A 27,531-nucleotide genomic window follows, 5' to 3' on the forward strand; every position below is an offset into this window, starting at 1 on the left:
GCCTGCAGACTGAAGGGTCCAGGGTTCGATTCTGGTCAAGGGTGATACCTGGCTCTGACCAGGGCATACAAAAGGCAACCAATTGGTATATCTCCCTCACATCAATGTTTCTCTTTTCTCTGTCTCTTCCCCTTCCTTCCACTCTCTAAAAATCAATGGGAAAATATCCTCAGGTGAGGATTAATAATAACAACAACAAAAAAAGAATGCATACAACTTTTACAAATATTTGTTTTCTATTTTGAAATCACAAAATGCAACCATATGTGGGAAATGATATGGAAAAGTATAATTTCCTTTGCATATTTTTATTTTAAATGACTTTTGCCCATCTCATTATTTAGAACAAATTTTAATCATACAATTAACATGCAGAAACTTCGGACAGTCGTTATTATTTTAATGTATTTATATGAATGGTAGTGAGTAAAAAGTATTTTTCATGTATTTATATGTGGGAATTATTTTTGACATCCTAGCCTTTAAGGCCTGTCCTAATGAATGAATTGTTTATCTTACTAACCCCACGTCTTTAGCCCTCTGATCTCACATTCCCTAAATTCAAGCATTGGGACACCACTTTCTGCTTGTTGCTCCCTCCTCTCATGCCCTTTGTCTTGAATGCCACCTTCCTGAACACAAATGCCACACTCCTAAATGAAGACCCTTGGACAGTGTTTTGAAATGCCTGATTTTTGATGAATTTCCCACTCTGTGATCCAAGTTCTTTACACGGCCTGGGGTCATCCTAGCCGTCCAATATCCTAAGACAATGACCGAGTGAGAGAGGCAGCCCTCACAGCATCTCCAGCTGTGAGATCTGTGACGAAAAACCTGCAAGTTTTGTATAATCCCCACACACAGAACCCAGTGAAGACCTGTAGGAGAGTCCAGAATGGAGCCAGAGGAAGTCCGCTCTGCGTGGGCCACCTGACCCTGAGCACTTTTCCTACGTGGTGGATTCTTGTGGCCGTTTCCTCAGTCAGAGCATGTGGCGTCGGTCAATTACCTAGCTACGAGTTTGGTAGCATGAAATCTCAAATCCTGATGTTGTTCTGGATTCAGAACTCTGCCCTGCATGCTTCATTCTTTCCTTGAATAATATTTTATGCTAGGTACCTGCGGAGATTTTTCAGCTACCAATGCTCAGGCCCAACCCAGATCAATTCAATCAGTATTGCTGGGGGTGGGACCCTAGTGTCAATGTGTTTAAGATGCTCCCCAGAGGATTCTATGTGTAGCCAGGGTTGAGAACCAGCAGTGGCTCACAAACACCTAGACCTCATTAATTTGCCCAATATGCCTGGTCTCCCCCTGGATTCCATTCTAAGGGAAGAGCATAATCCAGTGGTTCTCAAACTTCTTCACCCTTTAACACCTATATTAATAAAGGGTGATATGCTAATTAGACTGGGGGACCTTCTGAAAGGCCTTCAGGATGTCCTTCTGGACAAAGCCATAGTGGTGGGGCTGAGGCAAAGGCAGTTAGGGGTGATCAGGTCAGGAGGAGAGGGAAGTTGGGGGTGATCAGGCTGGCGGGGGTGGGGCAGCTGGGGGCAAGCAGGCTGGCAGGGGGGGCAGTTGGGGTTGAGCAGGCCATCAGGAAGGGTGCAGTTGGGGGCAAGCAGGCCAGCAGGCAGAGTGGTTAGGGGTGATCAGGCAGGCAGGCAGGTAAGCGGTTAGGAGCCAGCGGTCCCAGATTGCAGTCCCAGATTGGAGAGGATGCAGTTCAGGCTGAGGGACACCCCCCACTCACACACCCCCACCCTCCTTGCACAAATTTCATGCAGGGGGTCATTAGTTTCTTATAATACTGGTTTGGTGATAAACTCCTTTTATTTTTTCTTGTCTGGAAAGCTCTTTAATTTTCTTTCAATTTTAAATGATAGCCTTGGTGGGTAGGTCATTGCTTTTTATTACTTTAAATATTTCATGCTAATCCTTCCTGGCCTGAAATGTTTTTGTTGAAAAGTTAGCTGATAGTCTTATGGAAGTTCTTTTGTAAGTAACTAATTGCCTTTCTCTTGCAGCTTTTAAGACTCTCTCTTTGTCTTTAACCTTGGGCATTTAATATTTTTAATTTTTTTAAAAAAATCTTTATTGTTGAAAGCATTACATAGGTCTTCCTTTTCCCCCCATTAACCTCTTCCAGCCTGCTCCCATCGCTCCCTACCCCCAGGCCCTCACCACCCCATTGTCTGTGTCCATATGTTATGCATATATGCATACAAGTTCACTGGTTGAACTCTTCAGACCCACCCTGCCCTGCCTTCCCTCTGAGATTCAACAATCTGTTCATGTTTCTATGTGTCTGGGTTTGTTTTTTATTAAAGCATCTTGGGCATTTTAATTATGGTGTGTCATGGAGGCCCCTTCCTGCTGCTATTGTAACCTTGGTTTTGAGGTCCTTGTATCAATTGCCAATCCTGGTTGTTCCCTGGTGCTGACCTTTTACCTGTCTCTTCCCCCATGACCTAGTCTATGGCTTTCAGTACTTAACATTTTCCCTATTTCATATATATATATATATATATATATATATATATATATATATATATATATATATATTTTTACTTTCCAGAGCCCCAGTTTCACTGGGCTGTCTTTAAATATGAAAGTTTGAATGTTGTATTAGAAATTGCTTGGGAGGTAAAGAGGGTTATAGATATAAGCACCCATCATTAGTCCTAATTTTTTTTATATCATAGCTGGAAGACATTCTGAAGTGGGCTTCATTCCCAGTATTGTCTCCATTTAGAACTGATTTAGAACTAGGCTTGATCCTGAACCACATGCTGTGAAGGAGTCACAGCTTCCAAGTCAGAAGCTTTGGCCCATGGTCCAAAGCATTCACACCAGGAGCTTCTGCAGGGCCCAGTAAGAAGAGGGTGGGAAGGGCTGGGGTCCCTAGCTTTCTTCCCTTCCCCCCCTCCCAAGAAATGGGAGTGGCCCCATTGAACACCTGGGATTTAAAATCCTTTAATCCAGCTATCTCTGAAAGCCTGAGGCACAGCAACTGAAGAGATGAGTTAATTCTGGCTGCTAAAAGTATTCTCCCTGAAATGATCCAATAAAATGTGGTAAAGGGATTTAAATCATACCCGCTTTTCTATGTCCCACTGCAAATGAATCTTGACTTCTTTCTTGGTGAATGTGGATTATGGCTGATGGCTGTAATTATGCTGCAAATCCTAGGCCCACATCAGCTTTTCTGCTTCTCAGAAAAGTGTTGTGCAATGGTTTTCAATGGGTTAGTTTTCCCTGCAGAGAACGTTTGCCCATATCTGCAGACATGCCTGGCTGTGACAGTAAGGAAGAGGGATACTGTTAACACCTAGTGGGTAGGGGCTAGGGATGCCCCCAAATCAGTATCTTCTCATGCATAGGACAACCCCAGCCCCATAAAACTGCAGGTGGCTTCAGCGCCCTTAGCCAGGGCCTGGCATCCCACCCTTTGTTTCTACAAATTGCTCAGCTCTCTCTAGTTTTTACTCCCTGTTTTCTGTTTCCCATTTCAGGTCATCTAAGCCCTAAACTACACGAGTCTTATATTATAGGAAGTCTGGCAACTTTTAGGAGTTCTATTATCTGAAATCACCTACACAGGCATTATGAAGCCCAGAAAGGCACATACCGCACAGTTCAGGTGTCGTGGTAATCTCATTCACACCATCCTTCCTCAAGCTATCCATGTAATTGGTGCTGCTTTTCAGGCTGGTTTATCAGAGCTGACATGTGCAAAGCCTCACAGGGGCTAGATGAAATGTTTTCTTGTTAAATTCATTGGTGAGTTCAAGTGATGCATGTAAAAATAATTGGGATGAATAAATATACTATTACCCCCTCTTTGGATGAGAAGCATGTATTGTAGATGTATTTTGGTCACCTATACTAATAAAAGAGTAAGATGCAAGTTGACCGTACCTTTGCAACACCTACCAGCCAATCAGGAGTATGCAAATTAACCCAACAAAGATGGTGGGTTAATTTGCATATCTTGCTGAGCAGTCTGGGCCGGGACAGGACACAGGTGTTCCACCCTGCCCCCAGCTACTCAGGGACCCTGGACAGTGTGGAAAGGCGGAAAGGCAGCTCTGGCCAGAGTGAAGGCAGTGCCAGCAGCCAGGGAAGGAAGGCCTGTTCTTGCACAAATCTTTGTGCATCAGGCCTCTAGTTGTTTAATGAATGTTGCTGGATGGATGCAGGTCTTAAAATACATTGTGTTTCAATAAAAGTCTCAAAATGTTTGAAGGGTTGCAATAGACAGTAAAATATATAACTTTTTGGCATTGCTAATTGACTTTAATTTACTGACTGTTCACTAACTTTACTTCATCTGCCCTCACTTGCAGGCTGTGCTCAGGCAACAAAGTTATGTTTAACTTTCCCTTATTTGTGTAATACCTTTTCCCACTTTGCATCAGAAATCATCAAATATTCCAGCTGCATTGCCTAAATTGCATCACAAAGAGGAATGAGTAATGGAAGCCATAAAGCTTATTTTCTTTCAATTACAGCAGAAAGTATGGTTTTTTTTTGTTTTTTTTTTTGTTTGTTTGTTTGTTTTAACACAGTATTTACACACACCTAGGATACTAACAGAAACATTTTGAAGACATGGGCAGTTCTATAGAATTAGAATTTTTTTCTCACTTGTCACAAGTTGTATCACCATAATAAAGTAAGCATTTACCTAATACACAATTTTAAATGGTGCAGCTCAACATTTCATTTCATTTCATTTCATTTCATTTCATTTCATTTCATGCTTCCTTCAGGGAACAGAGAACTTCAGGTCATTGGCTGCATCCCACTGTGCACTAAGCGTCCACTCTTCCCATTGGGTTCTGTATGACATATGCATGTCTGACTATTGATCTTTCTGTAGAAACAATGATTCTACTCTATGCTCTGATATATTATACTCTATGCTGGTGCCCCACATACCCAACAAATTCTGAGCTTGCTGATACCTTCACTTAATCCAAAAAATGCCAACTTGCCATTGAGATAGAAGGTGAGACTTACCGGGATTTGAGAGTCTGTTGATAGGAGCAGGCAGCAGGCAGGGCATGTAAAGGCACACCTGAAAGTAAGAGTCAATTTAAGTAGAAAATGTTTTCCCCGAGGCATCTGAGGGTAGGGAAAAAAGAGAAGTATTCCAAAACCTGCCAAAAAAGGTGTTTTGTAAAGTTACTTGCCTTAAGTTTTGACTTACACACACACACACACACACACACACACACACACACACACACAGAGAGAGAGAGAGAGAGAGAGAGAGAGAGAGAGAGAGAGAGAGAGAGAGAGAGGACATTAGATTTTACAGCAAATGGTCATTTATGTGTCCAACTTCTGCAAACAATGACTACCAGGAGTTGCAATTAGGGGCCATAGCTGCAAACTGCAACATTCCTGCAAAATTTATAACCAAGATTGCAGTGCTTTGTTGCTCTTGCCATGTGAAATTCAGGAGGAAGACTCGTAGAGAATCAGAGCTTACATTGTGCTCACAAAAGCCACAGAGGTGCAACGCCCTCTCAAGGAATGAATTGTTTGGGGAGATTCACTCGGGTGAAAATTATGGGCCTATTCAAACACATTTTCCTTCCTACTTGCAATAATAATACTTTATAAAGCAAACTCTCAACCTGGAAATGAGTGATAAATGCAGACGTTTTCATGATTCACTAAGTAGGAGAGTCTTTTGCTTGATCATCCAGCTTTACCTTCAAAAGGAATCTGTGTCTGATGACACAGAGGAAGAGGGAGACAGTCCATGGCATATTTTGGCTTCTAGAATTTGAGCTGTAAACATCTCTACAGATACAACATTAAGACAAAATTAACAAACTCGTTTCACTGATTTATAACACTGGCATCTGTCAGAAAAAGAAGAAATGGCTCATACCAAACAGAAAAGAAGAAAAAAGAAAGAAATGAGAAGTTCCAGAGGCCAGATGGTGGCTGGGCCACGGACTCGGCAGTCCTTGCCTGTAATTGTTGCCGCAGTCTTTCAGAACTCACTCAGTCTTGGAAAACGTCTCTCCGTTGTCACCATTACCCGGATACTTTGGTAGTGCATGCTACAATGTGAAGTTCTGGAAATAATATCATTAAGTACTTATTAGATTGGGGTGATAGGTTTTATTTCTCCATTAATTTAATTGGATTCAAATATATCAGAAAGTCACCAAGCAAAACAAAGTTGTTTATATTTTCAGATACCAAGGAGATGAAGCAGAAAATATTCTCTTCTTCTACCTTCCTTTTAAGCATTGGTGATTCCTCAGCGTTGGCACCCGAGCACCTCCTTCTCTTTCTGTGTGTATTCCTCAGGCAACTCATTTGGGTAATTTAATAACCTAAACCACTTCTTTCTCCAACTCTAGCCCCACCTGCTTCCTGAACTTTGATTTCATGCCCATTGAATCTCTATCCGGATGACTCACCAGCACCTCAAGCATACAGTGTTCACAGTCGTCCCAACCTGTCCGTCTCCCTCATTTCCATCCCATCGCAGTTCATGACATCTTTGCCCACTCAGCTGTAAGCCAGGGACCTCCGCTACGCTTAATTTCTCTCTTTCCCTCTCATTCCCCTGAGGCACACAACCAAAATCTGAGCCTGGCCTCTCTAAGCCATCGATGGGGTTCAGTAACAAAGGGGGAAGCTGTCTTGGCTCTTTCTTCGGCTGCTTCCCCCGAAGTCCCTGTGTTTCTCTCAGCATAGGCTGGTGCTTGGTGCAGTACTGGTGACTTTCCTTTGGCCATGCTTGTGGAAATGGTGTCACCATTGTAATTAGCCAGTTATTATTATTGTTAGTATTAATATTAATATTAGTAAGAAAGCAAAGGGAAGGCCAGACATTATAAGCATGGTCATCTGGTAGCTTCACCAGGAAGCTGAAACTTTTCACTGTGGTGGGCTGTTTCTCTGTTTTCCGTGTCCATCACAGGAAATGACAGGTTCCTGAGTGGAGGAGCTGGGGATTAAGAAATTAGAGAAAGAAAGAGACAAGAGGCAGAAATAGATTCATCAAGCTGGGCGCTAGGTGGGTGCCATCTCTCTGATGGAAAGGCAGCAAGGTTTGTTTATAGGGTCAAAGGAGCTATTTGCATTCTTAAGTAGGTCCTAGCATTACTGGATTTACATATCTAGACCCACCCCTGCTGACACCTGAACAAAGGTACTCTGCCAGTGTCTCAGGCTCAGCTAACAATTTAAAGAATGTCTATGTGCCATCTCAGGCAGCCCTCTACATTTCACTCCTCAGGAAACCATTACAAATCACTGCAAATCACTTGGGGAAGAGGTCCAACAAAGGGAAGATGGACACCTGCAGTCAAGTTGGAGTGACGTAGAGAAGGTGCTTGCCTGTCAGTCTAACCTGGGAACAAAGATAATTGCCCAGAGGTCTGGAGCCCATGCAAGCCTGTGAATATTTGGAAACATAAAATCCCCAGACAAAGGAATTCTCTTTTCCTTCCCCTCCCTCTCTCTTGTTCCTCTTGCTCTGCTCCCTCCTGGCACTCCCGTGTTCCTTCCATAGCCTCGTGGACCTAGAAGCCGCACGGTCTTTGGCCACGCAGATCCCACACACAGTGGCTGCAGCTGGAAACAGATGCTGGACTGAGCTGTGCAAACGTGGAGTGGAAACTCTGGGCAGAGGCTTTGGGTCTAGCCATGCTGAAGACAAAAATGGGACTTTTTTTCCTTCACTGGGCAGAAGGGGATGTGACCTTGGAAAAGCATGGGTTTAATTCCACAGAAATAAAACTTTCCATGATACCTCATTCTCCTGTGGGGCTCCCAGAAATTCTTATTCCAACGGCATCCCAGGAAGCCCACTTCCACCAGCAATGGGGGCGGAGGGGACACGGGGAGTATCTCACCGAAAGAAGCTGCAGGGTTCAGCCTGGGTCTCAGAGCATCACCCAGTGGACAGAGGTAGAGTCTCAGTCCTCGTGGTGCTACCTTCTTTGTTCCCTTCCGTTCAAAACAGGGCCTGAGTCTCACTATTTCTACTCAAGATTGTCAGTCAGAAGGTCTTACCTTTCACTGGCTTGTTTATGCTTTAGGATCCTTTCAGGAACAGTAGGGGGTGGGCTGGAGTGGATCGGAGAAGGAAGTTGGAGAAAAAAGGCTAAATATTATTGACTGAACTGTTTTTATTTTGCTTAGAAAAACCAAATTTAGTACTTTGTGGCTGGGTCTTGATGACCAAAAAGTTGTATTACTTCAATTACCGAAAGCAGAATGTTTTAAGTCATTACATTTTCAGATTGACTCCTAGCTTAGCTTTCCCAAGATGAGATCTGCAAATACTGTTATGAAGGAAATCCCCCAGCTGCTGAATGCTAAGTCAGCTTTTTATGCCACTTGCTGTGTCCTATAGCCTAACATCAACATGTCTGATGGGGCTGCCATCATTTCTAGCACAGACTGTAGTTGCCACCTAACTCTTGTCCTTGTTTCTTCTGAGCTATTCTCCCCATTGTCCCCAGAGAACACACACTTATACTTGTAACATTGTTTTGCTTACAAACCTTCATTGGCTCCCGTTCACTTACAGGCCCTGACTTTCTTAGTGTGCATAACAAACCAGTTAATTTGAAGCAGTCCCTCAGGAAAGCTCTTTTTGTTGTTGTTAATCCTCGCCCTGGTAGGATCACAGAAGAAGGAACGCACGAGGCCCAAGTGATTAAAGGATTATAAAGGTACTAGAGGCCTGGTGCATAAAATTTGAGCACTGGGGTGTGTGTCCCTGCACCTCTCCAACCTGGGACCCCTCGAGGGATGTCCGATTGCCTGTTTAAATGGGCAGTCGGACATCTCTCTCACAATCCAGGACTGCTGGCTCCAAACTGCTCACCTGTCTGACTTCCTGATTGCCCTAACTGCTTCTGCCTGCCAGCCTGCTCACTCCCTAACCAATCTCCTGCCAGCCTGATTGATGTCTAACTGCTCCCCTGCCAGCCTGTTTCCCCCTAACTGCCCTCCCCTGCAGGCCTGGTCTTTCCCACCTCCCCCACAACTGCTCTCCCCTACAGGCCTGGGTTTCCCCCAACTGCTCTTCCCTGCAGACCTGGTCATCCAAACTTCCCTTCTCTGCCATCCTGGTTATCCCTAACTGCCCTTCCCTACAGGCTTGATTACCCCCAACTGCCCTCCTTTGCAGGCCTGTTCCCTCCCAACTGCTCTCCCCTGCTGGCCTGATCTCTCTCAACTTCCCTTCCCTGCTGGCCTTCTTGTGATAGCCATCTTGTGTCCACATTGTGGCAGCCATCTTGTGTGTTGGAATGATGGTCAATTTTCATATTACTCTTTTATTAGATAGGATAGAGGCCTGGTGCATGGGTGGGGGCCAGCTGGTTTGACCTGAAGGGTGTGCTGGATCAGGGTGGGGGTTCCCTTGGGGTGTGGGGTGGCTTGGGCAAGAAGCCTGTAGTGGTTTGTGGCCTGGCCACGCTCCCCACTGACCCAAGCGGAGGCCTTGGTATCTGGGATTTATTTATATTCTATAATTGAAACTGTGTAGCCTTCAGTGGAGGCCTGGGCCAACCAGGGTGTGCAGGAAGCTTGGCTTATTCCATCACCTAGGAAACCCAAGCCTCCTGCTTGCTCCATGGCCGAAGCCATCTTGGTTGGGTTAATTTGTCTACCCATCCCTGATTGGCTGGTGGATATGGCTTGTGGGTATAGCAGAGATATGGTCAATTTGCATATCACTCTTTTATTAGATAGGATTAGGTCATCTGGCTACCACATGGGCTGGGTCCCCAAATGGCACTAGCACCAAAAGATGGGGAATCAGAAGTTTTTAAAGGTCTCTAGGTGGGCTTTTTCTGGGCAGAGAATTCTCTGTGCAGGTCCAGATCCTGAGAAAGTCCCACAAGGGAGAGATAATGGTCTTAGCAAGTGGCATGTGGTCTTAGAAAGTAGAATGTAGTCTAAGAGAAAGGGAATGCACATTGTGAAGTGGCCTGAAGCTCAGTTCCCAGGGGAAGGGGTATTGTTTCAATTATTTGATGAAATCTAACACACCGGAGGATATTTTCCATTGATTTTTAGAGAGAGTGGAAGGGAGGAGGAGAGATAGAAAGGGAGAAACATTGGTGTGAGGGAGACACATTGATTGGTTTCCTCCTGCACATACCTGGACCAGGGCTGGAGAGTAAATGCTCTTGACTGGAATCGGACCAGGGACCCTTCAGTCCAAAGGCTGACACTCTATCCACTGGGCCAAACCAGCGAGGGCTAGCTCTTCTTAAACAGAGGTCTTGGCATCACTTGTTTTCTTTTCCAAAAAGCAAATAGTTTTGTTGCTTTTCCTGAACAATAATAAATGCTCATTTCCATGAAGGAGGAAATAAAAATCACCTGAAAGCCTACAATCCTGATGTGAACATCTTTCCCGATCTCTCCTTTAACTCACTCTTGTTCTTACTTGCTCCCTCATCTGAGAAAGAGAGGAAGGTCGGGCCCACGCCCCCAGCTCAGCAGTATGGAATCCCAGCTCCACTTCATAGTCACAAAACTGGCAAATTCCTTTAGGTGTAATTTACATTCCATAAAATCCACTTTTTCTTCCTTTCTATTGTTATTATTATTATTATTATTTTAAAATCCACTTGTTTTAAATGCACACTTCTATACATTTATAGAAGTTGAACTCAAATATGGGAGAAGCAAACATTTCATACCCCTAGGTAGGCATCCTAGGAAGAAATGAGCATTTATTATTATTATTCAGGAAAAGCAACCCAGCTATTTTGTTTTTGGAAAAGAAAACAAGAGATGGCAGCCTTATCTCAACCAGAATTCCTCCTTGGTGACCCTTGTCCAGCTGTGACCCCGGGCCCGTCCCCCGCAGGGGCCCACTTAAGGCCAGTCTGAGGCAGCAGCGCCCACAGTTGCTTGTCCAGGCTCCAGGAGATTTCACAAGGGCTAAGCAGTCTTTACTGGGCGGCAGGGGGCTTGCAAGTCCTGAAGGGGTGCTTGGAGGGTCACTAAGCATAGCCAAGCAGCTGTTAATAAGATTAGGGAAACCTGAAGGACCCAAGATCAGTGCTTGCTGGAGCTGACACCTGCTGTCAAAGCTGCAAGGGCTGGTGGGCATGGGCCTGCCTGCAGAGCCCTCCCTGCAGGCGAAGTCAGCTGCTCTTTTACCTCAGCATGACCCCAGGCAGAGCCCATTGGCACCTGGAGAGAACTCAGGTCGATTTATCCCTCAGTTTCTTTATAACTAACTTCCCTAGTACCTGTCCTTACAGAGGAGGATGAACAATCCAAACAGCCACAGGGACTGGGGGCAGAGCCCTGCTGCCAGCTCCCGGCCCAGAATCCGCCTCGGAGTCTCGTCACCAGACGGAGGTAGAAGGACTCACAGGGCATTTAGGAGAGAGCCAGGCGACTCAAGTCCAGTGAGTTTTTATCACCCTCGTCAGAATTGTTAAATGTGTTTCAACACTAAAAGGGAAGTGTTAAAATGTACAAAATTTAAGTTGATAATGTGAAACCAGTGTAATTTTTTATTATATCTATCTATCTATCTATCTATCTATCTATATATATATATATTACATATTATATATAAGTATATATCAATTAAAATACATATATATGTGTATTTTAATTTCAGAGAGGAAGGGAGAGAGAGGTAGAAACATCCAAGGAGAGTGAATTACTGATCAGCTGCCTCCTGGATGCCCCACACTGGGGATTAAGCCCACAACAGGGACATGTGCCCTAACTGGGTATCGAACTGTAACCTCCTGGTCCATAGGTCAATGCTCAACCACTGAGCCCTCGCCTTTGTCGGCTCCGAGAGGGATGCCTGCATTCCATCGTCCTTTCCCTGCTCCACTCACATCTCTTGCGTCTGTTGTCCTGTCTCCTACTCCTCACACTGATTCTCCTGCCTCCCTCTTATAAGGACCCTGCGATGACATTGGGCACCTTCAGATAACCCAGGAAAATTTCCCCATCTCCATATCCCCAATTTGGTCACATTTGCAAAGGACATTTTTAACCATTTTACATATTCATAGGCTATAGAGATTAGGACATGGACATCTCGAAGTACATCTCCTGCCATCCTTATCCTCTCCAAATTCCATTCATCTTTCAAGGTTCTCTCCTGGGACTCCTTTACCTCAGCCCACAATGACACTTGTCTCTGTAATGATAGTCTATCCCAGCACCTGGTCCTAGATCCCTAGTTGTTGGGCACGAGGGCACCTATTTCTCTAATGGATCTGAAGGGGCTTTGAGTCCCGGGACTATGGTTACACTCTGCTGGCTCCCCTGAAACACTCCCCGTGCACCTAAAGATGGAATGATGCCTTATTACTTGGAGGAACTATGTGCAAAGCAGCAGGTCCAGACTTCCAAACTTGCCCTCCCCTCTCCCCCCTTCGGTTACTTAGGCCAGAGGTGGGACTGAGGTGGGCTGAGGAGAGCCGAGATCCCAACATCAGTGTCTGCCCACGAGCCTGCCACCCGGAGCAGAGCTGGCAAGCAGTGAGGTGCGATGTTCCTATTCTCATGGTGTCCTCCCCATCTCTATGGAAAATAACTGTCAGCACACACCCGACAACCTCCGACGAGTCCCGACAACGTCTCAGGGACTTTATGAAGCACTTGCAAGTGCGGGTTCTGCCCTCCAAAGCATCTGGCAGCCTCTTAACCAGCAGAGCAGGATGAGTCTTGGAAACGGGCGCCCCGAAGCTGTGCCCTGCAGGCTGAAACACCTGAAGCGTAAGATGTGGGTCTCTGTGCTTGCATCAACGTGGGTCCCGGGTAGGAAGCTGTGTGTTTTCCTCTTTTCGCTTTTGGACTGACACCCCACTGACATTTAAACTGCACAGCAGGCTTTGATTTCGTTTTTACATATTAATCTTCCACTATACGATATTCCTCTATCTGTAGGCCCACTCTGCCCCCACTGGAACGTCAGAGTTTTGTTTTGTGTAGTGAAGGTTTAAGGATAAGCAATTTCACGGGGGAAAGAGCTCCTGTTTTGGAGTCAGATACAGTTGAGTTCACATGTGAGAGTTGTGCTGCTGCGTGATGTTTGGAAAGGAAAGGGTGCCGCCTCGCAGGGATGATGTGACCATGACACGGGGATGGTGTTGGTACGACACTCCGGACAGTACCTGGCTTTAAGCAGGCATTGAAGACAGCTTAGTTATTTTCTTCCTCTGTTCTCATTGTAACATAACACGTTCTTTCTAACTGAAGAGAATGAAATACTGAAAACACATATGAAGTAGAAAAACACCACAGAGATTGTTTGCATTTGGCGGGGCAGAGTGTGAAAGAATATAAAGTTAATTTGCAAAGGAGATGTCTTCGTCAGCTCAGGCTGCCATAACAAAAGGCCATAGAACGGGCAGCTAAACAACACAGACACATTCTCTCACAGGAGGCCAGGAGGCATCCCGACAGGGAAGACATGAGCAGAGTCCCCAGTTCCCATTGTTGCTACTTACATCTCTGTCCACACTAACTGCTCCACACCAGACGCTGTTTTCAACGTTATCGCAGCCTCCCTCACTCAGCCCTCCACACTCAGTCAAATACAGATGCCACAGAGCACAGACCCTTTTTTTAGAGTACAGACCCTTTTCACCAACTTGAAAACTGGGCCATGCAACTTTGCATTGTCTGGGAATCACCCCTCCACAGCGTGGGCTCACGCCAGGGGAATCCCTCTTTGGCAGCCACGGTTCTGATAGACAAGTGTGTTCTCTGCTCCCAGACCGAACGGCAGAAGCTCTCCCGAAAGGGACGTATCCCCGAGAAGGCCCAGCAGAGGGATTTCATGCCGTTCATCGGCCGGCTGTCCCCTCGCCTGGAGCTTCCAGACAGAGCATCAGGACCATCCATACAAAGGACTCCTCTGGGTGACTCCTCCTGGAACTCCTCTTCAAATCAGATCGTCTCTTTCCTTACTAAATTTATCCTTTTCCCTTTGGACAGACAGACATGGACTCTGACCAGGGCAACACTTTACCTCCGAGGAGACTCCACAGCAGGCTAACTTCATCATGTTTGGGACTTCCACCCAGGTAAACATTCCCAGGTGGCTGGCCTCATTGAGCGCCCTAATGATTGTCTTAAAGAGACACCCCTTACCTTTCAGGCAAGCGTTCCAGAAATGGATGAAACTCTTGCCCCAGGCATTTCTAGCTGATAGCATCCCTACGGATAGGCTGAGATCAGCACAAAACACAGCTGTTACTGTAAATAAAGTTTTATTGGAACAGCCACACACATTTGTGTAAGTATCTTACATGTACAATAGTAAGTCTTAAGTCTAAGGCTGCTTAGGCTCTATAGCGGCTGAGCTGAGTACTTGCTACAGAGACCATATGGCCTGCAAAGCCTCAGTTATTTGCTATCTGCTCCTTTAAAGAAAAAGTTTGCCAACCCTGCTCTAGTGTGTGGTGTGAGTGGGCAGGCATCAGGACGTTAAAGATCGCCAGGTGATCTCCATGTGCTGGCTGAGAACCTCTGAGTTTTTAAAAAGAAGGCTGAGTCATTCCCTGAGATAATGGCTACATGGTTAGAGCTGAAGAAAGACAGTGTCTATAGCATAAATGGGGTGAAATCTGAGACATTCTAAGGCTATAGAAGAAACAAAGAATGCACTGTCTGGCAAATAGTAGCTTCTATAATTATTCTCATTTATTTTTTTCTGGTATTATTTCAACTTTTCAACATTTTTGACCATGAAGTAGAGGAGAGAATATGATAATTGAAGGGAATGTATTTGTGGGGACTCCAAGATTTCAAAAGGGTCTTTTGCTTTAGATTCGAGATACTTCAAGTGTGTTTAAATGTCAATTGAAAACCCAGTTGAACAGAAGAAGGGATGACTGATGGGAAAGAATCCACCAAGGGGGAGAGAGATTTTCCGGACCAAAGAAGAAGGACTGATCCATGACAGGAGGAAGGATGGCTCCTCCATTTTCACAGGAGACAGTGTAATAGTGGGGAATTGTAACCCACCCCACCATTTTTTTACATTGTTTCTGTAAATGCTGACTCTGACTATCGATAGTATGCAGCTTGTAAATAAACAGCATGTTTGTATAAGAATCCTAGAAATTAACTTTAGAAGATGCAGATGCTGACCTCAGTCGTTCCAGTTTTGGGGGATTTGTTGACCTTCAATTGGAGAACAAGGATGATGTAGAACCAGGATGACGAAGACCAGGATGATGTACCCCAGATCATCACCTGACCAGTTGTGAGATCATTATCAGAATGGACTATGCTGATCTGCATGGAATTTTTCAACCCCCCTCTCCTTGGTCTCTGTTCTGCTTTCCATCTCTCACCTTATAAAACCTCTGCCTGTACTGAGATGTAGAGATGTAGATAAGAGTCCCCCATCTGTTCAGGTGACTGTCACTTGAATAAACCACCTTCCTTTTCACCAACACCTGCCTCAAGAGTTTGGCTTTTATGACAGCAGGCAGCTAATTTTTCTCAGGTTAACTTACATTCTAACACTCGGTAATGACTACTTCGGATCTTTTCTACTCTCCTCAAACATTCAACCCTGCCCCCTCTCCCAGCCAGCCTCACACATCACCCTCTACAAAATGGTTTTACATCATAATGAGCTAAAACAAGAAAGGCAGAGATGGGAATTCCCTCATTTTCTACCAGTAAACAAAAATGCTTGCCTCAATAGGCTTCCATCTTCTACTGGCCCCTGAGTTTGCTCCTAGCACATGGGCCTCCATCTCTCCTTCTCTTCTCCCACTGGTCCCCCAGCTCTCAGCTCACACTTCCTCAGGGAGCTTCCTGACCACTCTGCACAGGTCGGCCTCCTCCATCACACTCTCACAGGACAGCGTGCCTCCCCTTCAAGGGCCTCTCTCAGTTTGGAATTACACATTCGTTTAGGTGGCTATTTGATCAATGTCTGTCTTCTCACAACAGATTCCAGACACCCTGGGAGCAGAAACCACATCTGGTTTAGCTCATCTTGTATCCTCACCACTTAGTAAATACTTGTCACAGGTGCTCAAAATAAGTTTTTTTTTTGAGGTGTGGGGGGTTAGAACCATGGGATTTAAGCAGAAAGGGGTATTAGAAATGACCTGTTTTTGGTAATTTTTTGAAGAAATGGAAGCCTACAGAGATGGGAGATCAGGGGGTTTTCACTTACACATGGTCACACAGGTAGCTGATGGTAGAGTTGGAATGTATATTCTGGTCTCTTTCTATCTCACCCTGGGAACTATTTCCCCCCCCCCCCCACCTCAATGTAAATACTCTGGTAGTATTCTCACCTTCTCCTGCTTTAAAAAAAAAAAGTGTAAAAATAAGAGTGGTATGTGTGTGTAAACAGTTTTTTTGTGCTGTCCAATCAATCACACATCAAAGCACTGGTGGCAGTCAAAATGGCATGCTCGAAGGGGGGACATATTAAGGCACTCCCCCCACCCCCCACTTGCAGCAGGGAGGGGTGCCTAGTGAGAGCCAGGAAGCACACACTCTTCCTTCTGCTGACCAGCCCAGCCACCCGGCCACAGTGAGCATGAGGATTAACAAGGCTCACAGCGGCTACTCCCTGGAAGCTGAGAACTCGGCAGAAGAAGTGACAAATGCATTTCCCCGGGTGGCAGCAGGCAATCATTTTCTGCTGTCAGACCACAGTCTGATGATCAAAGGCAGTTTGCAGTTTTTCCAGAGCCTTCCTTTCCCCAGTTTCTTTTGCACTGAATGAAGCACGGGCGCCCCCTGGTGGTACCTTGCAGAAATATCTGTGAAAGGGAGAGATTTGCCAAGTTTGGGTGAGAATTCAGTTCTTTGTATGCCTGTTGCCTCCACAAACCATTTCCCAAACCAGCCAGGCCCTCGTGGACCATCTGAACCAGAAGGTGTCAGTGGACCAATGCTTCCGGTGGTCAGGCTTCCACGTGGCCAGCCCCTGCTGCTAAGCAGAGCTGTGCCTGATGAGAGTCCTGAGGGTGGGCACATGGGTCTGGCCCACAGTGTGAAGTGCGGGGCCCAGCCTTCTGTTCAGAAGGGAGTGCTCTCTGTGCTAGAAATCCTAAGGTGCGTATAGCATTTTACTGTTGACTTGCATTCAGCGGTCCCCTCATCCGCAGTTTCGCTTTTTGCAGTTTCAGTTGTCCGACATTAAGTGGAGAGTTCCAGAAATAAACAATTCATGAGTTTTACACGGCAAACCACCAGGCATTGTCCTGCTGCATTCAGCATGAGATGTGAATCATCCTTTTGTCCCTCGTCTCGTAGATGCTCCCGCCCAATAGGCACTTACTAGAGGGGTGGTTATCAGATCGAAGGTCTGGTATCACAGTGTTTGTATCCAAGCGATTATTTCACTTCATAACGGTCCCAAAGCCATGCATATAACGTTTATTGTAATATATTGCTATAATTGTTCTATTTTACCATTAGTTATTGTTATTCATTTCTTACCGTGCCTAATTATAAACTAAATTTTATCATGGATATGTACCTATATGAAAAAAAAGCCAAATACATAGTATGTATAGGGTTAGGTACTATCCGAGGTTTGTTTGTTTTTAAATTTAAAAAATACATACTTTATTGATTTTTTTACAGAGAGGAAGGGAGAGGGATAGAGAGTTAGAAACATCGATGAGAGAGAAACATCCATCAGCTGCCTCCTGCACGCTACAGTCCCTACTGGGGATGTGCCAGCAACCAAGGTGTTAGAGGGAGCTCTGTGCCAGCAGGAGGTCTGTGGGCGGAAAGCTGGGGCCACGGCACAGGTGAGTAAGGACAGGTGTTAGGACAGCGGAACAAACTGGAGGTTGGCAGTTTACAGAGCTAGACAGGTGTGAGGTGATGAAGAGAATAGGGCCGAGGAGAAGTGAGTGGATGACATACCTGTAACATCTGTAAGTGCCCAAACTCTCTCACCTAGAGAAAGAGGGAAAGGCACTACAGGTGTCTGTGGCTGGGAGGGCTGCGATCTGGGCAGTGGAAGCCAGGCTGGTGAGGCCCGGAACCAGGCCTGCAGGGGGCAGGCTCCAGGAAAGGAAGCAGCCGCTGCTTTCTCAGACTGCGTCTCAGAGGCTGGTAATAACTCCTCCTGCCTTTCATTGACATTTTTTGATAGGCCCTATGTTGTTACCTCTGTGTTACAATGTGTCCAGTTTTGTGTTTCATTTTCTCTGCATATAGGTATAAACGTTACTTTTAGACCATAAAAGCAAAAAATAAAAATTTGCCCTATTTTAAAACATTAGGAAATATACATTTGGAAAAAGTTAAAAATCACAAAGAGATCAAAACTGTTTTAATAGTTACTTTTTGATGAAAATCCAGTCGTACCTGTTTGTACCGTTACATATACCATCGGACACTCACACGCCACTAGGAACATGACATATTACAAAAGAGAGGGACTTTTAAAACCACATTTACCTTTTAATACAAAATCTGTTGCACTATTACAGAATCTGTTGCACTATTACAGACCCCTTCATGCACAGATAAATTTAGCAATCTACCGTTACGGAAGAGTAAAACCTGTACTTTTATTGCTTCCCCTGCAAACACTGGCAAGTGTAAAGTAACATTTATCTTTGTGCTCTCTGATACCAAGACGAGCCTGGTTCCATTCGAAAGACTGATCTGTGAGAATGAGAGAAGGAGACACACAAGTATTCAGGGCCATCTTCGCCTGGGATTGCTTCAAGCTGTGCTTTACCCACACGTATCAAAGATGCCACGTGACTAGGTTACGGAGCCCCACAGGCCAAGCTCGGAAGAGTCCATCTAGAAACTTGCTGTCCATGTGTAGGATAGTTCGCTAGTTCAGTTTCACAGCAAAAGAGGAAAAATAAAAATCCGAAGGTATGGAAATGCTTTCCAGTCCCATGCACTGTATTAATGAGCTAACTTCGTAGTCAGTACAACATAAACACTGTTTGCATGTTTATTTGTATGTGACACCGATAAGCATAGAGCATCTACATTTTAAGTGTATGTACAAATTCAACAAAATATCTACATATAAAAAGCTTTACTTAAAATTAAACTTGATGCAAGTTATGAGAAACCAATTTATTGGCAAATGAAACTGAGCATTCCTTCAACCATAGGTTGTTATAGAATATCCTATGTGGAGTTAAACCATTTGATAGATGTTGTTTATAAATATGGTAGCATATATATATAAATATATATGGGTGTTTTGAAGCTGCAGATAGTAATCCGCTTGACTCTGGGGCCTTGTTAGCACTTACCGGCTTTTTTTTAGATTCTGAAATGTGTCCATAGCAATTTGCATACAGGTCTTTTAATGCAGAGAGTTTAAAATGTTGCCACATAGGTAAAGACTTAATAATATACTCCTGGTGGCATGCTGTTGTATGCTTTTAGTTTTGAAATACCTTGTGGTTTTTAAATTTTTACACCAAGTTGACACCTTTCTTACTGAAGGGGATTTGTTTTACTAGAAATTATAAAAGACCCCCGCCCCCCCCAAAATCATCATGTGATCCAATCAGTGATAATGTTTCTCTTTTTATGCATATGGGGAAATGCTCCTTAAAATAAGTGGTCTTATCCCTTTTATTTCCACATTTCCTTTTTTTTTTTTTTTTCTTCCAGCACGGCAAGTTTTCATGATTTCTGCTGTGTAGAAGTTACTTTTAGACCATGTCAGTAGTGTAGGACTCTGAGTCCGCTGTGCCTTCGATGCAGAAGGCGGGGTGTTACGGAATGCTTGTCTGAAGGCACTGCCTGTGTCCCGCCCTGTGCTTTCTGGAATACGTTTTGGAATCGAATGGGAGTGATGTGTCTGTGGTTCTTTCTGTATGGCACAAATGCCAGAATGCATTGCAATACACCTTGCTGATGCCTAAAAACAACTGAACAGAGAGGTGGTGTAGCAAGTGGAACACTGCACTGCTGTAATACCTGGAAGGTTAAGAAGGCTACGAGGTAACAAGAGCAAAGAGCAGAGAACAGAGTCTCAGTAAGCATCAGCAAATGCCACGGTCGTGGTTAACTCATTTAGCAAGTATATACTGTACGTACTGCTCCTAACGGTCTCCCCAAAAGACTAACAGCTAGACACAGAGTCACCAATTTCACAACAATGCCCACAAAGACATTGAAGTTCTAGAGAATACTACAGTAACACACTTGACAATGGAAAACGTTGTTCCTATTTAGGGGGTTCAGCTGAGAAGAGTATAAACAAAGTATCAAACCATGTCTTAATAGCACACACAGGTCTGTCCTTGAGCTGTGCAGCATTTTTTCATGCATCCTATTGAGCTGTATCCTGAAGAGGAAATCACATGGTCTGTGGGTTATTTTTCTCAGTTCTGAGGAAAATCAAGAATGCCTATTTTGAATGAAAAAAGTATGCCCTTTGCACTGCAGTTCACATTCACGTATCATTTGACTGAGTTGTGTTCTTGCCCTAACTCTTCTCATAGTGCTAACATACGGTAGAATACATACGTTCTGCCTCTATGTTCACAGTATGAGAAGGCTGACTGACAAGTGCTTGAGATAAACCCTCTAAGAGGAAGGGAATATTGGCAAAGAGCTTACAAGTCAAACAAAGGAATTCATGGCGTTGACCGGAGACGGTGCCTCTGAGCTCTCGTTGCCTTCAGCTGGCTCTTTCTCTTTCTTACCGCTGTACTGCCCAATGAAGGAGCCATCCTCGTTGAACTGGCCATTCACTCCCTCTCCATAGTCCACAAGGCTGTCATCACTGTCTTCTTTCTTCACAGTCCTGTCTGACGGTGTTCGGCTGCCCTTTTTCAAAGGCTTGTGGTCTTCTGCATCACTGGAAGAAAAAGAAATTTTCACCAAGACTGGTACTTTGGTAAAGTGTTTTGTTCCGAAAGAGCATGCATGCCAATTATGATAAAGCGTATGGAGTCCCAAGCTTTGCTAGCTAAATCTGATCACCAGGCTGACTCCAATGACAGGGGTGTGGCTGGAATGAAAATCAGGCACAGAAATGGCTTAGTCATGAAATCGTCAGTAGGTGGATGGCTTCTGATTGTACATGTCAATATCAATGTCAGATTCAGGCTCCTGATTTAGAAACAGTTCAGAAATAATCACAAGCATTAAAAAAGGAAGAATTGAAAAAAGGTAGAAATCACTATTTTGAATTCCAAAGGGGGTAAAGATTATGGCAGGTAGAGAAGTTAGTATGTTAAACACTGTAGTATCTTTGATTCCTTGGATATGAATAGGGAATTAATGATTTTGGATTTTTTTTTTTTTCTGAGCAAGAAGCAACAGTAAAATCCTGCATTTCAAATAATTTTGTTATTGAGTGCAGGCCAGACTTGTAAACTTTAACCTTACCTTTCAAGAGACCTACAAATTCCATTAAAAGGATGCAGAAGAAACAAATGAAAATAGCCTAAGAAGAAAAGCAAAATTCTTATACTGATAGTATATAGTATTTTTTTTTCTGTAAGAATTTTAGTTAATGGGTAAAGATTTATTATTATCATATTTTTAATATATTTTATTGATTTTTGTACAGAGAGGAAGGGAGAGAGATAGAGAGTTAGAAACATCAATGAGAGAGAGTCATTGATCAGCTGCCTCTTGCACACCCCCTACTGGGGATATGCCTGCAACCAAGGTACATGCCCTTGACCGGAATCGAACCCAGGACCCTTCAGTCCCGAAGCCGACGATCTATCCATTGAGCCAAACCGGTCCCGGCAGATTTATTATTTTTGAAAGAGACACAATTTAACTTAAGAGAAATATGTGTGTACTACTAATGGCATGTCAATATATTCTAGAGTGTGAGTGATTCCAAAAATGCAAAAGCAAGCATTTCCTTTATTCTCTTTACCCTCTCCTCCTCTCCTAAGTGTAGGACGCAGCCTGTCTGTGTCAGATGGGAATCTAGGAAGGCTAATTTAATAGATCTTTATAAGACCCATTTTCCCTTTATTTCTCTGTTGAACCTTTGGAATGGGAAAAGTAATCATTATGTTTTAAAACATCCACTCATATGGTCATGTAACTACATATGCACATCGACCTATTCTTTAACTGGTAACATTTGGCTTTAAAAAAAAATGAAAAGGCAATGACAATATATTCTTTCTTCCAAAGAACAAAAATACAGGCAAAATAAAAAAAACATAAACAATATTAGTAAAAACTAAAAAAGGCTTAATGTAAAAAGAGAGGTCACAGTAGATGTATTTCCCCTACCAATTTCTACAAGGACTTTATTGCTCCCTTTGTTTTTAAGAGTGACTTTTACTTCTATCTGAGATACTAATATTTTAAGATGCACAAATATTCCGGCTCTTTTGCCAATAGTTCCTACCAGTGTTTTCAATTTTTTTCCAAGAATAAAATCTTAAGATTGGAAAAAATCGTAGTTTAATAAGACGTACACATGTGCTATTGAAAACTACCTGTTTCAACAAAACACAAGTTTGTCACAAACTGAATAAACCATGTTATCACCACTACTAATAAACAACTGGGGAAGTATCACAGAACCTCGGGGTGGCCTGTGTGAGGGGTTCTTTAGGGGACATGTCATCCATTCCCCAACCTGCTGCAAGAATAACATGTACATCTTTGGTTATTAATTTGAAGGCTTTGCTTGAATATTTCCTATGAAGTATTGCTCATGACTTGATAAGACACTTAATTTCTCTGAAGAGTTCAATAATGAGCAGAATTCTGTCACCTGGATTCTAACTCTTCATCATTTCCTGTTCTGTGAAACTAGTGTTCTAAGAAGTATACAGGAAATTCTAGTCTATGGCATTTCTTTGATCCATCCATGCCGCCATCCATTGTCTAATAAATGTTTATTGAGTGCCTATTGTAGGACAGGTAATGTTCTAGTCATTGGGGACACAGAGCCAACAAAATAGACTGAAACCCTGATCTCACGGAGCTACTTCTAGTAGGGAAAACACAGACATAAACAATAGACATATTTAAAAGAGTAGTGGTATAGTATATCAGAAGGTAATTAGTGCCATGGAAAACATAGAGCTGAGGAGGATGGGAGGTGCCAGAGGAGGGAGTGAAAGGTTGACATGTAATAGGATTAGGATGTCCAGGGAAGGCCTCATTAAAAAGTGACATCTTATCAAAGACTTAAAAGAGTTGACTTATCCAGGTGGGTAGCTGGAGGCAGAGAGACTCCAGCTGGAGTAACAAGCAGTACAAATGTCTGGAGGTAGAGGCAAGCCTAGAACGTTCTAGGAACAGAGGAGAGCTTGTGTGGCTGAAGCCAAATGTGTGTGGTGTGTGTGTGTGTGTGTGTGTGAGAGAGAGAGAGAGAGAGAGAGAGAGAGAGAGAGAGAGAGAGAGAAATGGAGGATGGGGGAATGAGTAAAAGTAAAAGGGGGAGATAGGGCTAGGCTGGATCAGGGTTTTCCTTCCTTGTAGGACATTGTAAGGATTCTGTCTTTAACTGAGAGAGGTGAGAAGCTACTGGAGGGTTTCCAATGGATGAATGACATGCTCTTACATTTAAAAAGGATTACAGTCATCAGTGTTGAGAACAGCCTATCCTAGAGAGCAGGAGTTGGCAAACAGAAAAAATGGGCCATTCCCATTTATTACCTATTACCTGTGACAGCTTCTGCCTTAAAACAGCAGAAGTGTGGAGCTGCAACAGTGGCCATGCAGCCTCCAGGCCCTTTGCAGGAAAAGTCTGCTGCCCCTGCTCTAGGAAGTCAGGGGGCCCATGGCAATCATCCGGGAGAGAGATTATGGACACATTTTGAATGCAGCACAGACAGGGTTTTCTGAGGAATTAGATATGGGATAATGGAGAAGAAAAACAATGCCCAGAGTTTTGATTTGAGAAACAGGAAGAACAGAACTACCCTTACTGGATGTTTAGACATGATAACATTTGACATGTCAGAGGAACCACTCCTCTAATCATTTTACGTGTCCAGTATAACACTGATATCTAAAACTAACAAGGACAGCCTCTAAAACAAACTAGTTGTCCTTTCATGATTAAGAGGTGGAGTTATAGGTTTTTAGAAAGAAATATTCTCGAATCCAAGATTAAAGAGCAACACTGGTTTTTAAAAGCACCATTTGGAAGGTAGCGGGTGTAGTGTTCTTCACAGGGCAGGTCTGTGAAGTCTTCACTGTTGTTTTAACTCTTCTTGTAACACAGCAGCTGTGCTAGGCTGGTCCCTACAGCAAAGGCCTCTGGCTAGTACTACAGAGTGGATGAACACTCTGCCTTACACCTGTGACTCCACTGGCCATTTGTTCATTAATGAAAGCAAGAGGCCATTTTAGCTGTGAGGGATGTGTAAACATTTAGAAAGGGAAGAGTTTATGAACTAACATTTGAAGAAAAGATGAACTAGCAGGGAGAGCTGGTGAGACTCCGTCCCAGGAGACCAGTGCGGGGAGGGAAGAAGTGGGCCGGGGAGAGGCAGGCTCACCTGTATTCTCCAAACGTACCGTCGTCTTCCTTCATGGGCTGGATTTCGGGATCAGCGTGGGCGTCTTCCTTTTCTTTAACTGAAAATTTCAAAGTGACATTCTCATCTATTGATCTTGTGTTTCCTTACTCCACGTTGTTACCAGTGCACTCTTTGAGATACATAGCAGTGGAAAGAAAACACTTCTACACAACCATAGGGGTCATATAACACTAACCCTATAGGGAAAGCAACGGTAAACATCATGACATGAAGATGCGCGCTGTTCAGGCATTATTTCCTCGGGGAGACTTCAGGGGCCTCCACCCTCTGCCTGTTGGTTGTGGGTGCTATTTTGGCCCCTATGACTTAGGTGGAGCCTAAGGAAACAGAGTCACTGATATCTTCAAAGAACACATTGATGTACTCCCACCAAATGTCTCCTGTCCCTCAACAATGTTTAGGCTCCCTTTTTTAGATTAAAAAAAGATTTTAAAAAATGGTTTGAACAGGAAGGCCAAATGTATGGTTCTGTAAAGATAGCTTTATTGCAATCTACATGATTTACCCTCATGATTTCTTTTTACTTCAGCAGGTAACTATGCAGCATTGTAAGGCAATTTTAATCGTTATTTCCTACCTGGATATTTGCCACCCTTGTTTCGTCTGATGAAGCAAACAATCAACAAAATTAAGATCAGGAGAGCAACAGCGCACATGAGACCAATGAACCAGCCTTGCGTCGCGATGTCCACCTGCCGGCTTGCCATTGCTGGAAGGCGAATGGATGGCGTCAGTGGGAATGGGATAAGAGAGAGATGTTGGAGTCTCTTGTATAAAAAATTTCTGTAGTATATAAACTTTAATGCGTTTTACATGTGGCCCCAATTTCGAATCTGGTCAGTTATCAACCAGGTATAAGTACTTTACTTTGAAAAATCTTAATGAAAACCATTCAAATAGAGAAATCTGAATATTACCATTAAATGCCAACAAGCCCTGCTGAACATTATGTTCACAGTTATTACAAGTATGTCTTCTCAGTGGAAACATAGTCCCAAACAAATGAACACATTTACTGTTTGTAAGATAAAAATTGTTCAATAAGTACCATGGTAAGAACATAAGACAGAATTTAAGCAGAAGAGAATGTATACATCTAATGGAATATTTTTCCTTCAACGGCACCACTTTGGAGGCTAAACTATTGCAATGATGCTGCCACCTTTCAAAATGTTTTGGAAATCTGTTAAAAAAGAAAACTTACCACATAAAAGAACTGTCCATATAAGACTGGAACCAGCCTTGTTATTTTATATCTCAATTTTTCACTCAAAATGTTACTCAGATTTATTATTCATCTCCTTTGCTAATCATCTTATTTATAAGAGACAGTTCTGAATAACTTTCGCAAATTTCTGAAAAACCCAATTTACCCTCAAAAAGGTCAATATCGCTTAGGAACCATTTAAAAGACCTTGGAGCCCAACTAGCATGGCTCAGTGGTTGAGTGCCAACCTATGAACCAGGAGGTCACAGTTTGATTCCCGGTCAGGGCACATGCCCGGGTTGCAGGCTTGATCCCCAGTAGGGGACATTCAGGAGGCTACCAATCAATAATTCTCTCTCATCATTGATGTTTCTACCTTTCTCTCCCTCTTCCTTACTCTATTAAATCAATAAAAATATATTAAGTGACTTTGGAGTATATCTTGATCAGAGGCATCATTATTGGAATAAGTGACCAGTTTAGAAAGAAAACACTCATTCACATGTACACATATTCTCTACGTCTTCGATTCTCTGTTTGAGTCAATAAATGTGAAGCCTCTTTTCCAACCAAAACTCCGAAGAAAAACATGGAATAATTAGCATTTCTAGTATTATTCAAGAGTGTCAATCAAATGGGACAAAGTGCAGCATCACTGGCTATTCAGACATGCCCATGAGGATTTGTTTAAATAAATTGGTTTAAAACTTTTTCAAAGGTATTTTTCTATTTTGACCATAAAAAAGATAAAAGGTTTTTTGTTGTTGTTGTTGTTCTTTTTTTGTTCATAAGCATGCCTCTGTCATGCTTTTAATTTGATTGAATTTCTTTTGAATACAATTAACATTGTTGGCTTAGGTGTATGTGATCTCTGGATGCGGAAATAAGCATGGCTACATGTATCCTAGGTTCTGATATATGTACAAAAGTGGCACCTCATTGCCTTTTTTTCTCCACACAAAATACAAGGAGAAAAAGGAAATGCTTAAAATCAAGTGTGAAGAGGGATGTGAAAAATATGTGGATGTATGTTCAAGAAATCAAATGAGGAGTGGAAATACATTATCTGGAATATAATGTATTTAAAAAAGAGCTACAAATTTAATGCCAGTAGCCTTTCCCCTTGTGCCTCATGGGTTAGAGGGGATTGAGTTGTATCATAACTTGATACAACGTAAGCACCAGGATAGACAGTGGCCCCCTTCCACACAAGTGCAACAACAATGATGGTGATGATGATGAACATAGTCATAATGAGAGCTAACTTTGTGAAACTCTTACTATCTGCAAGGCACTGTGATGGGAGGAAAAAAAAATCTCATTTAATCTTCACAACAATCCTTTGACATAAGCATGGAGAACAGATCCATGCCCAGAGAGGGTAAAGAGCTTGTTCAAGAGCTGAAGTCTGACCTAAGTCTGTTTGACTCCAGGTACATGGTAGTAGCCATTATGCTCTACCGTTGGAATGCTTTCCTGAAAACATGTCAAATATCAAATCTGCAGAAGTCTTTACAAGAATAAAATGTTGTAGGACTTTCCATTCTGAGAAAGGTAAACATAGTTTAGAAGTCCTACACTATATCCTCTTAGGCAATATATTTCTGTCAATTCTCACGTGGATTTTGTGTGCTTTTTCTTCAAAACTGAACCCAAAACCAACTGGTGTAAATCTTTTGAACATTTGATTGAAGTTTAAAGAATTTTTAGTACACTTAATGATTTACAGCTTTGTCAGAAATAGTATCTGTAGTTACATTTTCTACTAATTGATTGCAACTGATAAAGGCAAAATGCAATAAGATTCTAAAAAACGAG

The 27,531-nt window shown here is 43.2% G+C and overlaps 2 protein-coding genes across 48 annotated transcripts in view; both read right to left on the bottom strand.

Moving 5' to 3' along the window:
* The window catches only part of LAMB4 (laminin subunit beta 4), an 84,537-nt gene extending 79,346 nt beyond the window's left edge, over window positions 1-5,191 (bottom strand). For both annotated transcript variants that reach the window (XM_045578553.1, XM_045578552.1), the window contains exon 1: window positions 5,029-5,191. The gene's annotated coding sequence lies outside the window, so the exon portion shown is untranslated. The remainder of the gene's footprint in view (window positions 1-5,028) is intronic.
* A 13,108-nt stretch (window positions 5,192-18,299) lies between these two features.
* The window catches only part of NRCAM (neuronal cell adhesion molecule), a 224,800-nt gene continuing 215,568 nt past the window's right edge, over window positions 18,300-27,531 (bottom strand). For all 46 annotated transcript variants that reach the window (XM_036429752.2, XM_045578560.1, XM_045578557.1 and 43 more), the window contains 3 exons: window positions 25,084-25,215; window positions 24,465-24,543; window positions 18,300-20,830 (listed from right to left, as the gene is read on the bottom strand). In XM_036429752.2, coding sequence (XP_036285645.1) covers window positions 20,593-20,830; window positions 24,465-24,543; window positions 25,084-25,215 — 449 coding nt within the window. In that variant the 3' untranslated portion in view covers window positions 18,300-20,592. The remainder of the gene's footprint in view (window positions 20,831-24,464; window positions 24,544-25,083; window positions 25,216-27,531) is intronic.

This window comes from Pipistrellus kuhlii, unplaced genomic scaffold (assembly GCF_014108245.1).
Source record: "Pipistrellus kuhlii isolate mPipKuh1 unplaced genomic scaffold, mPipKuh1.p scaffold_m20_p_10, whole genome shotgun sequence".
NCBI lineage: Eukaryota > Metazoa > Chordata > Mammalia > Chiroptera > Vespertilionidae > Pipistrellus > Pipistrellus kuhlii.